The sequence below is a fragment of the Syngnathus leptorhynchus genome, chromosome 15, assembly GCF_054491065.1.
Source record: "Syngnathus leptorhynchus isolate UIUO chromosome 15, UIUO_Slep, whole genome shotgun sequence".
NCBI lineage: Eukaryota > Metazoa > Chordata > Actinopteri > Syngnathiformes > Syngnathidae > Syngnathus > Syngnathus leptorhynchus.
In genome coordinates this window covers 9,022,501-9,034,671 of record NC_141209.1, presented here as the reverse complement: position 1 = coordinate 9,034,671, position 12,171 = coordinate 9,022,501, and the positions used below count along the sequence as shown (strand labels likewise).

General features: G+C 46.6%; 1 protein-coding gene across 5 annotated transcripts; it reads right to left on the bottom strand.

The window, feature by feature from the left end:
* Positions 1 to 490: 490 nt before the first annotated feature.
* rab11fip5a (RAB11 family interacting protein 5a (class I)) lies at positions 491 to 11,450 on the bottom strand. Of its 5 annotated transcripts, XM_085932295.1 has the most exons (7): positions 10,105 to 10,337; positions 9,191 to 9,250; positions 7,768 to 8,264; positions 7,045 to 7,483; positions 3,192 to 6,524; positions 2,186 to 2,297; positions 491 to 2,045 (listed from the first exon to the last, which is right to left on the bottom strand). In XM_085932295.1, exons 1-7 carry the CDS (start codon positions 10,221 to 10,223, stop codon positions 1,788 to 1,790), a joined length of 4,818 nt encoding a protein of 1,605 aa, XP_085788421.1. In that variant the 5' UTR covers positions 10,224 to 10,337; the 3' UTR covers positions 491 to 1,787. The 5 variants fall into 5 exon arrangements, with proteins under 5 accessions (XP_085788421.1, XP_085788420.1, XP_085788422.1 ...); XM_085932294.1 differs by lacking the exons at positions 9,191 to 9,250; positions 10,105 to 10,337 and adding an exon at positions 10,842 to 11,450; XM_085932296.1 differs by lacking the exon at positions 9,191 to 9,250 and having other exon boundaries at positions 10,105 to 10,335.
* Between the last annotated feature and the right edge of the window lie 721 nt (positions 11,451 to 12,171).

Sequence of the window (12,171 nt, the reverse complement as noted above, 5' to 3'; positions counted from 1 at the left end):
CTAGGTATGAGTGTGAGTGCGGATGATTGTTCGTCTCTGTGTGCCCTGCGGTTGGCTGGCAACCAGTTCAGGGTGTCCCCCGCCTACTGCCCAATGATGGCTGGGATAGGCTCCAGCATGCCCGCGACCCCCGTGGGGACAAAGCTGTAAAAACTGTAGTTTTAGCGATTCTTTCAGATAAATCAGGGACATACATAGTTTGTTGCGATAGAAAGCAAAATCATGTTTTAAAGAGCGCCCAGGAAGGTCTAATTCTTTCGTCGTAATTTTGGACTGTGCATATTATATAAATAATCAAATAAATTTGAAATGTGCCTGCGACCCTCGTGTGGCTAAGCGGCTCAGAAGTTGAATAAATCTATACATTTCAAATGTGATATTGTAATATTTCACATAATGTGTGGGTGTAATTTCGCTTGAGAACCGAATTTATTGTAACAAATAAAACATGACAAGACACTGCATAAAAAAATATTTCGAGGCAAACATAGTGAGGAAGAAATACTATATATTCTTTATTAAATATACAAAATTGTGTGAAACAGAATTGCATCATCACAGCTTGTAAACGCTCTTTTGCGACACGTGGGCCTGGGGAGGCCGGCGCCCTCCACCACAAAAAACATTCGCCTCAATAAAAAGCTTTCAAAATGGAAGACATGGTATACAGTGCTGGTCCATACACAGCCACAAATCCATGAGCAAATATATTGGCAAACACATATCTTTTATTGCACTGATTTTGCTGCAAACTTAATCAACATTGTCTGTTTGGCAAACAATCTTGCACAATAAGCACAAGCTTAGTAAAATTCTGGAAAAAGTGAAGCGCTGTGAACATTTCCCCGAACAAACTTAATGCATCTGGAAAGTATTCACGGGCCTTCACTTTAAGAGACTTTCAAAATTGGTAAGAAAAAGAAATACACTAGTTTGGAATGAGGCTGTAACTACAGCTAGAACTAACAATTACTAAAATAATCATTTTGTCGCATTGTGATGATGATTCAAATTTTTCCCGCACAAAAATTAAGTGAAGCTGTCCATTTTTATTGGCTCAAGCTGTGTCATCTTCCACACATGGCTGTAAAAACGTACTGCAGTTCAAGATGAAAGTGACAAAATAGGGTGGACATTCTGAATTTGCTCTCATTTGTGTTCATAACAGGCAAGGTGAGGCATAAAGGACTTTTTCTTGTTTCCTCCTCACTCCGATTCAGCATCCAGCAACATAGGTGCGCACATGCCCACCATCCTAAAACCAATCCAACCTGGCGGGTGAGGAGCTGAAAACAACCTGAGGACTACGTAGCTAGCACATTCGTTACAAGTCAGCATCTCAAATGCAGCGGTTCTCAAACGGCAGGTTTTGGGCAGCTGATAATTCGCCAAAGTGTAGCATCGCGCAAAATATTGCCAAGGAGAGTTTAAGATTTTCTTTGACTTAAGTATCGGTGTCTGGTATCAGGAGCCTCCATGATACCCGATACAGAGCAAATGAGGTCTAATCAGACAAGTTGATGTACGCTACATTTTAAAGTGTAGCGATTTTATTTTATTTACTTTGACAAATTTTTCAATACAAATTGTTTTTTCTCGCACGCCTAGTTTCTTTGGCATTTTGGGGTACACAAGTTGAATTGCTGTTGGGACTATGAGGGGGGTTGCTGGATCTAGAAAGTTTGAGAACCTCTGCAAAAACGCTCGTATCAAAAAAGGGACAGCGTAGCGGTGAAAAGACTAAAAAGCTGTTGGGGTATCCGAGGTTCCCAGTGGGGAGCGTGCCGTCATTTGAGCCTGGATCGCACCTGCAGGAGGGTGGGCTTCTGTTCCATGATGCGCACCAGGAGCGTATCAATGTAGTCCTCCAGGTCCCGGACCTGCGGCTTCAACTTACGCAGTTCCACCTCCCGTTTGGCCAGCAGAGCACGCTGCTGCTGAAACTCTGCCTTCTGCTGATCCAACTCTGCCTCGCGCTGCACCAGGAGACCAATCAGCTCGCTGTGGGTCAGGTGATAGTACGAGCCGGCGCCCTCCGTCAGGATCTGGAAATAGGAAAAAAGAATTTAACTGAAAAAATATGTTGATGTTACAGATCTTGCTGGTAAGTGAATTTTGAGGAAAGGAAATGTGAAAAAGTGCAGTGAATATTTTCTAAATGAACTGAAAAGGAATCAAATTGGACCTTCTCGCCGATCTGGCTCCTCCTGCCAGGGTGGATGCTGGACTTGATCTTCTCCAGGACCGATCGGCCTTCGAGCAGCGGGCCACTGCTCAGAGGCCGCACCGGGTGGGGACTGCAAGGAAACCACACAAGAGACCGCGTTACAACACACTCGGACACTCTGCGTGCCATCCAGGGTTGCTTGCAAGGATTAGCATTTTTCCCCCTGAAAATGACATTGAATTGTAAACAATTTGTGTGACACCAGAAAATTCTACATTCCACAATCTGAGAGTGGTCCAGGAGAAGAAGGATAGGGCAGGTGGACCTCCTTAAAGCGGTGACAAAAGTCAAATGCGCCCAAAGTTGTTTTAATTGCATGCATTTATGCAAAACAAGTACAAATGTGAGAAGTGTGTTATTGCCCCAGGTTGAAAAGGAAACGCTATCAGTGACACAACAACACCTTTTTTTTTTTTTGGGAAGGGGGGGAGGGGGGCAAAGTGTGAGAACAGGTCCTGTGAGGTAAGGGGGATCCGCGTGTGTGTGTGTGTGTGTGTGTGTGTGTGTGTGTGTGTGTGTGTGTGTGTGTGTGTGTGTGTGTGTGTGTGTGTGTGTGTGTGTGTGTGTGTAAGGCAAAACAGGAAGGAGTGGAGGTGGGGAGAGGGGTTGTGTTAGGAATCGGAGGGCAAAATAATAACTGCTAATTGGCCCGCGGCAGTGTTTCCCCTCCCATTACCACGGAGACAGGACACATACACACACACACACACACACACACACACACACACACACACACACACACACACACACACACACACACGACACCTACAGGGAGAGTCCCGGCAGGATTAGTGCGCATGTGTTAACTGAGAGATTAAAAGACAAGAACCACCACCACCACTACCAAGAGGATCCCCTTCGGAGTCGATGACACAAAGGAAGAAGCAGGTGAAAGGGCCAGAAAAGGCTGGAAAACTGGAAGGAAGGGGGAAAGATAGTTCCCCCAACCGACGAGCAAGCTCACCTGAGCTCCTGACGAGTTGCGTGCTCCTGCTGGCATTCCAGTGCCTCCTGAGGGTTCAGTGTGGCGGGCAGCAACGAGGCATCAGAAGGGGAGGAAAGGAAAGAGGGGAAGCAACTATTTTGACGTGTTAGTGTAGGAGCAGAGGCCGTTGAAGGGCAGGGGGAGGAAGGGGGTGTGGATAACGCCTCGGGGGAGCAGGACTCGTTCCAGAAGGACAGTGGAAGGGTCTTGTCCCAATTGAACGGGAGGGTGCTTGCGCGATGTACTGTGGGATGGTGTGGTGGCGGGTTTTCCACCATCTGGTTACCAAAAACCTCATCAGGCTTCAATATTGTTGGAGTTGCAGCGAGAACTTGAGAACTCATGAGGTCACCTCTAGTGAGACCTGCATCTGTTCGGTCTGTCATCACTTGAGTCAACCAGTCGGTGATGTGTGTGTTAATGTTCAGTCCAGTGGTCAAACCCCTACTGCTCAGTGAAGCGCCGGTGTCTTCTGGAACCTCTCCAGCCTTCTCAGCAAAGGTAGAGTTCTCTGACCCTTGCCTCTCGGTGGGCTTTGAGTCACCGTAATGGTTTGGAGATAAGTGGAATGAAGGAACGCTCATTGTTCTCTGGAATATTTTGGGAAGTTGTGGTGGTGGGCTTTTCACAAACATGTCATCAAAAGCAGTGACAAGATCATCCCCAAAAGTCTTTGCATACGAGTCTGTTGATGTTGCAGGGAGAACCTGAGAACTCCCATCATCCCTCGTGTTGAAATTGGACTCATAAGTATCTTGTCTGTCTTCTGTAACCACAGACAACCAATCATTTAAGTTTTTTGAATCATTGGGAAAACTCTCTGGAATCAGTGAAGCAGTGGCGGCACTCTGAATCTCTCCTACCTCCCCACAGAAAGTAGAGTTCTTCGCGATTACCATCTCGGGGGGTGTGGCTATGCCAAAATGATGCTGCAAGTTTCCGTCGAGGCTTTGGAGAAAGTTCTTAGTGCTCTGGGATGTTTGAGAGACTTCTGGTGAAGGTTTGTTCACAAACCCATCATCGAGAACGGTGAACTGTTCGTCACCAATGGTATTCGGATATGAATCTGAAGGAGTGCCAGGAAGGACTTCAGAACTCCCATCATTCCTTGCTGTGAAGCCCAAGTCACAAGATTCTATGAAACTTGGTTTACAGGTATCTGGTGTGTTCTCTGACATCAGAAACAATGAATCAGCCTGGTCATTTGGGCCACTGGTAGAACCCCTGGGGTTCACTATAATTCTGAAGGGTTCTGGAATCTCTTCTAGCTTGCCACAGAAGGTAGATTTCTCGTAATTAACACTCTCAGTGGCGTCGGGTACACTGATATGGTTTTGGTGGTCCTGCAAGTTTCTCTCTGGGATTTTGGGAGAGCCCCTGGTGATCTGGGATATTTGGGGTAGTGGTGGTAAAGGCCTTTTCAAAGCACTTAGATCAGTGACCTGATTGCCCTCATTGGGCTTCTGATAAGAGTCTGCATGAGTCACAGGGAGAAATCGAGAACTATTGTCGTCCCCTGCTGTGAAACAAGGCTCGAAAATATCTGGGCTGTTGGTCATCACCAAAAACAAGTCATGTTGATTGTTTGGATCTTCGGTTGAGCCTTTTCCACAAAATGAAACATCGACAAATTTCGAAATCTCTCCTGATTCCCCAGAAAAGGTAGATTTCTGCAAGTCAAGTGTCTCTGATGGGTCATATATGCAGTACTGGTTTTGGTGGCACTGCAAGTTGCCATTGAGGCTTTGGAGAAAGCTCCTGGTGCTCTGGGATATTTTGGAGAGTTGTGGGGGGTTTCTTGCAAAACCTACATCAAGAGCTGTGAATTCATTTCCCTCAATAGACTTTGAAAAGACGTCTGTTGCAGGGAGAACTTGAAAACTCTTGTCCACTGCTGAGAAATCTAGTTCCCCAGTTTCTGATCTGATTTCCGGAATCGGAGCCAACAGGTCAGCTTGGTTGTTTGAGCCATCTGGACTCACTGAAGCAATGGCGGGTTCCCCAATCTGTCCTAGCTCCCCACAGAAGGTCAAGTTCTCAGAATGTGACTTTTCAGTAGGGTTGGAAATCCCAGAACATTCTGGGGGCGGTAGAGAGCAGGAATTTTGGTAGTCCTGCGAGTCAGCGTTCATGTTGAGGCTTTGGAGAAAGCTATCTCCAAGATGCCTGGAAGGTACAGAAGATTCCCAGCAACCTTCCTCAAACGACAAAGATCGGCCAGTGCTTAGGGGAGAGCTGGGAATGTCCAGCGATGGTTGTCCACTTAATTCGTCTTGAGATACTTCTTCATTGTTGTCGTCATCAGATTGCAGAGAGATATCACATTTTGGCTCTAGGTCCAGGTTCTCTGGTGTCTGCATGTCTGCAGCTTCTAGACCTGCGATCATTGCACTTGACATAGTCGGCGGTGGTGTGAAAACTAAGGACCCGTCTGAATCCCACCATTCCGAATCGTCACTCTGACTTGCAGTTTGTTGAGCTGCATCAGTCAAAAGCTCATCTGTAGAGGTAGAACCCTTTGGAGTGATCACCGTTTTGGACATGATGTCCAAGGTTGGAGCAATGCTCTCGAAATTCTGTGGCTCAGTTTCATCCAAGGAACATGCTGAGAACTTGTCCGATGCAGAATATGAAGAGAAACAGGAGAGGAAATCATCTTCACCTGAACTCCCGATACCCGAAGAGCCATCTGGGAAGGGAGCCATCTTAGTGGCGCTGTTAGCTTGATGCCATTCAGGGGGAGGGTGTGATTCCAAAGTGTTAAACACTTCGTTGCAGTACTCAAAGCTTTCATCCTCTGGGATAGGGTCCAAAGAGTGCAGGTGGCTGCAGGTCGACATGTAGTTGCTCAACATGACACTTTTGGTATTCAGGGAATCATTCCTTTCATCACTGCCAGGTTCCAGCTGATGGTTGCTGGTTAAAGTGTTAGATGCCAGGTCTTTTGGACCTTGCAGCCTGCAAGCGGCAAACTCCTCAAAAGAATCGACCCATTCCGTATGTGGTTCCTGTTCCTCAGTAGATGCAAAAGGCTTTGAAGACTTCTGGCTTAAATTGCCCAAGCCAATGACGTGGTCTTCGGTAGTTTGACTCTCCCAAGTCGGGGTATCCGTCTTTGGAAAGAGTTGCTCAATAGGAGGCCGGGAATTGGAAAGAAAGGGCAGGGGGGGCAACGAGGAATCGTACAAAGTGTCGTGCAATAGGAAAGGGTTGCTGGGTGACAGGGGTGGTGAGGAACAAAACGGGTTAGAGTGGTGCAGTGGGTCAAGGGGTGGATCAGTGGAGGGATCTAGTTCATGAGGTGCCACCGGGCTGTGGAAGGAAGCGAACACAGTCCTCCAGATTAGTGCAGGTGGTTCACACTAACCTCAACTGAAGGGCTTGGAAAGGGTTTTGCTCTTAGATTCAATTGGATCGATTTGAAATACAGTCGAGAACCGTCTGAGCATAATTTGTAATGCTTAAATTTGTAATTGTTTGCTGTGCACGTGGATGTTTGATTTTTATTTTTTTTTATCTAATCAGAATTCAGTTTCTTTGTGCTGCCATGTCAATCTAATCTGCCCAGGGGCTTCAGAATGCTTCGTGCTAGTCCATGAAATTTAAAATATATTTGCAATAGGGCTGTTCCAGATCAGATTAGATTTATTGTTACTGCACTGATATGATGATTGCGACTTGCTCCAGATAATGTAGTACATGTTATTTTGCAGTATTGAGGGTTTCTATTACTGGAAAATGATAGTAGTGGAACTGGGAGTTGGATAAATGCCCCCTGAATGCTCAGGTACCAAAGGCGTGGCCCACCACTGGTATAGATGACGAAACTCACCTGGATTTACTGTGCGACTCCTTGGACCCGAACCATCCTTTGTGTTTGTCCTCTGTGCCAGAGTCTTGTTCGACCTCCTCGCCCGTCTCTTCTCTCCCCAACGCAGGGCAGTTTTTCTCCATGGCTGCTGCAATGGCAGCACTCTCCTCCTCGCCGGCCTTGTCAAAAGACCAACGCCGTCCATCGCCCACGGTGCCATGCAGGGGTTCTGCGGAGGCCCGCGGGTGAAGATTCTGCAAAGATACGGATAGAGGCAAAGTCTTCTGCAGGTGCCCCAAGCCCAAAGAAGTTTCTTGAGCTCCCGAGGCCTGATCCTGGGGCCTGTGCGTTCCGTTGATGCCCGCGGGAAGCTGAGGCACGTCTATGGTGATCTCATTGATCTCATCGCTAAAGTCACAGCGCAAGGGAGACAACCTGGGTGATGCGTCAGCCGTGCGCTCTAAAGAGAAGACAAGACACAAACAAGGTCATGAAGAAACACTAGACTGGTGCATAGGTTTTTCATTTCCTATAGATGTATCTCTGGGTTTTTCTTGAATTCAGCATTAGCTTTGTTCTCATTTCAAAGTTCACTATTTTGTGCATGCATCATTGGCCCTAAAAGGGACATTTCAAATTTCCAAGGTCCAATGATGCATCTACTAAAACTTCCCAGTTTCCTTGAATGCAGCATTAACCCAACATATGTAAACAATGTGCTAACCGCTGCATATTTTCTGTCACCTGGGCTGTCAGCGGTCAGGTTGCTGCTGTTACTGGGCGAGTTGGAGAGGTCGGAGACCACGACACTGATGCCAGCTGTGGGGCTGAGACTCCCACCACGTGACGACGACTCGCTGCTCTCGGACCCCACCGACGTGCTGGAGCGCGTGTCTGACGACTTCCTCAGCTTGCCTCGCAGGAAGAAAGTCCTCATCTTACTGCGCCTCACTTCGCCGCCTTCGTCGTCCTCGTAGTCCTCCTCGCCGCCCCCGTCGCTGGGCAGACGTTGGCGCACGTGGCTCAGCGGGCCGGTGCCACCTGAGGTTGCCTCATCTTCACTGGAACGTCTCTTGCCCCTCATGCGCTCCTTCAGCTTGCTGAACGTGGAAGCCCCTTTGTCCTTCATGACCAGGTCGTACATGCTAGCCGTCAGGTTGTTGCGTGTGAACTGGACGCTGACTTGAATGTCGCCTCGCTCTTTCTCCTTCTTGCCGGTCTTGGAGTTAAGTCGATACCACCTGGACATCCGCAGAAATGCCATTACAGTCACATCAACGTTGGCAAAGTTTTTGCTGGTTTTGGGGGGAACTGATCATGAGTTGCTGAAAAGGTTTTTGTTGTTCAAGCTAAAGCAATAAAAAGTAGGACTTTTGTGGCCTCATGGAATGGCTAACATCTGCTCTATGCTCCTTGTGAGTGTTTTTATTTTCAATGTGTGCTCTGTCAAATTTTGGCTTGTAACACAAAGTCAAAAAAAAAAGACAAAACGACGGTTCGTAACTTGAAAACATTGCAAGTCATGCCATGTAAATAACAATTGCGCTCAGCTTCTGTGCTACAGTGCTCGTTAAAGAATGAAAGAATAACTTTCAAGTGGGTCACAGCCTGAAGTGAATGAGTGTATTGTTTGTTTGAATGGGGTTAATCCAGCCAAAGTGAGTCCAAGTGTGTGTGTGTGTGTGTGTGTGTGTGTGTGTGTGTGTGTGTGTGTGTGTGTGTGTGTGTGTGTGTGTGTGTAAGTGCGTGTGTCTCGCCAGACAGCTTCCATAATGTCCTCTGAGCAAAAACAATGAAGTCAGGCAACCACCACTTACACTCAAAACGATAACACAAGTTTAGCTATTAGCTCCAGTTAAGAGAGAAACAAATTTATTTCCCAAAGTTGACTAACAGGTTTGCACAGTGAGATAGACGGCGTTTTGATTTTGCTCTTTTAGTACACACCTAACGAGATCTGACTAGTCAGTATGAATGTGTTATTTAGTTTGAAAGACGTTTGTGTGCGTCCCTTTAGCTAACTCGGAAGACATGCTATACGCATATATAGTATGTCTTGTTTTCATTGATGACATTACATTTTCCATCACGTATTATCTCTCGTTTCAAAAATTGTAGTACCTTGTAAGAGTTAACTTCATAAAAAAAAACAAGTAATCAAACGTACCAGTCTGGGTAGTTAGGCTGTCCTAACGTTGACGTCCATTTCAGCACCAGCACAGACACACTAACACACGCAGCGACGATTGCCAGAGAAAACAATTATCTGCTCTGAGGTGTAGTCTCAAACACGAATTGGAATGCTGACACTTTTGAAAGCCGCACAACAATAACCAACACCTAGCGCAACCGGAGGAATGCATTTTGAATCTGAACACTAACTGAGCACCAACTCAATGCTATTTAACCTTAACTCTTAACTAACCTTTGAATTTCTTTGGTGCACCCAAAGGCATAAACCATAAAGTACTAAGAAATAAATCAGCGAGCTTCAATGCAGGTATAAAAAGCAACAATTGTGGAATATATTTGTTTAAATGTGAGTTCTTTAGCTGAGAGCAGTACTGTGTGAGGTGTGGACTCAAGTTTCCCGTCCAACAATAGAAGCACGGTAACTCCCCTCAACCAAGGTGGAGCTCACATTCCTAACGCAGCGGCCAGCTCGGGACTTTTCTCTTCATGGCCTACTTCCTCCTCTTTCAAAGAAGCATTCAGAATGGCATTCCAGTTTATTCTGATTCACCAAAACTGTTGTTGTGCAAACTGTGCAACAAGCTAACACCTTCATGCCAAAGATATTACAGGAAATACATGCATGAGAGCTTGTCTTTTTTTTATATATATATATATATATATATATATATATATATATATATATATATAACACGCTGCATCTGCTTCCTCATCTCTCAAAAACAGGAAGTCAGAAGCCACTCCATGTCCCACGCGAGAAAGCTGATAAACTGATGAAGTCTACTGGGATATAAACATGAATGTACACAACATTGTGGAGGACTAAATTCCAACTTAATTCAAGCCGTCATGTAACTCGCTGCAAATGGACCCTTCTTATCACCTCACCTTAGCGACGGAAGCGAAATTGGCCGACTAGGTCTGTCATGGCAAGACGTGTCAAAAAGCCTCAAGGGCTCATGACCCAAACCCAACAAAATGTCTGGCGATTTCTGTTTTTGCAGCATCAGGACCTACAAAAAAAGGGTGGCTTTGGGTTGCCACAAAAAGTCTCAAGAACCCATGATGCAAATTAATCAGGAAGTCGGCCATTTTGTTTCTTGTAACAATATGGCCAATGAGCCTACAGGCCACAAAATAGGGGATGGGCTGTTATCTTGTTTATTGCAATGTCCAAATGATCATTTCAGAATGATATCAAGTGATGAGGTTGAGCGCCATGACGGGACAAGTAAACAAAAACAACAACTGGACGTGGGAGGAGCCTCTGCAAATGTTTTAAGCTTCGGCGTGCATGCGTGCGTGCGTGTGCTGGACAACGTGCTAAAGAATAAAAATGCTTTTAGTCAATGGAGACCACCAAACTGTTAGATAATGCCTGGAAATTGGAACAGAGGACGCAGCATAATCCCGGTGGGGAAATAGCATCTTCAGTAAGCACATCAACAAAAACAAACGAGTGTCGAAGAAGGTTCTAGAAGGTACAGAACTGTGGGTGCGTGCTCGGGCTGGCGATGGTGTGAGGGTGTGTCGATGCAGCAGCGATGTGTTGACGTCCCCAAACGTGGATGAGGAGTGCCGCGATGCGTTCACGAAACGTGGGAGAAAACAGCGAGTATACGTACTGATTTTTCACACCGCGGCTCTCGTGGAAGATCTTCCGCAGCTGGATGATCGCCTGACCCAGGAACACGTCCAGCCCGATTACCGCGCGGTGCATGACGGTGAGGATGAGCTCCGGGCCAATGTCCATGTCCAGGACGCCGGGTTGCAGCTCGAAGCAGCACTCCTCGCGCCACTCGGGCTCGGTGGTCTTTTCGGCTACGCACGTCAAGTACTTCTCCTTGGCCAGCTGGATAACCGCGTACACGTCGCTGGTGCCGTGCTTGCCCTTGCCCCGCAGACCCCTGCCTCGGAGCACCGTCACCTGAACGTGTGTGGGCACCCATGGCTGCTCCATGTCCTCACCGACCCACTCTCCTCCTCGTCCCACCGTGTGTGGAGCTTGGTGGAGGTGGCTGGCGCGTCCCCCACCTCCACCACCACCAACTCCTCTTCCTCTTCTTTCACATCTGCCGTGCAGGCTATAGCTCGCGTGATTCGGTAGATATTCTTCCACTTCTGCAGCTCGTCTGCCGCCCGGCCGGCCGAGGAGTGGGCCTCTCTGCGGGCAGCGACGTCACGCCTTCTCCATCCGCCCTCATCCTCCTCCTCCTCCTGTATCCGATGCTCCACTTCCGGGTCCTGCAGCACCACGTGCATCCTCTGGACACTTGTTTAGGTACCTAACCGCTAAAAAAAAACCCGAAAATAATAAAGAATTTATTACATAGGCACGTTTTGTATGTAAAAACAATAAACACATTTTTTTTTTTTTAAACACGGCTTTTTGTCCTAAACATTACAACTGCCCATATGACCTGACAGTAGAATATTATTACAATTATCCATTTAAAATAGTCCCTGTCCTGTCCCGTTTGATTCTTTTGTTTTAATTTTGTCGACACTTTAGTTTCATTGTTATTTTAAAACTTGTAAAGGCACGTCAAAAGTAGCCAAACAGAAGCCAGAAGGCGTGACCTGGGAATATGTCAATCACTTGTAATGGGCAACTGCGCCCATACCTGGGTCGAACACCTAAACATACGGAATTATCACTTTTTCTGCGCCACAGGTAAGTCAATGATCACTTTTTTTAGTTTTAATCAAATGTACGCCTTCTAAAGTGTCGCTAGAAATCGATCACACTGTGATACTACATGACGTCACAGCAATGGTATTTTATTGAAGGGTGAAAATCGTGCTGTATGGTTTTTCTGTGACTTTATCACAACTATATGCACTGGGGAATATTTTCGAACGATAGTTGCAGGGAAAGAAAAGTCTTGATTTCGCGCCCTGCAAAACCGTGTTTAAGACGCGCGAGCAGGACATTTTGAACGTGTTTGTTGTAAT

Bases quoted from the DNA above. Each gene is read 5' to 3' on its own strand.
- rab11fip5a (XM_085932294.1), bottom strand. From the start codon at position 11,176: ATGGAGCAGCCATGGGTGCCCACACACGTTCAGGTGACGGTGCTCCGA. The intron at 2,298-3,191 runs GTGAGCTTGCTC...GTTTCCTTGCAG, and splicing joins GCAACTCGTCAGGAGCTCAG to TCCCCACCCGGTGCGGCCTC. The intron at 2,046-2,185 runs GTCCAATTTGAT...TCCTATTTCCAG, and splicing joins GGAGCCAGATCGGCGAGAAG to ATCCTGACGGAGGGCGCCGG.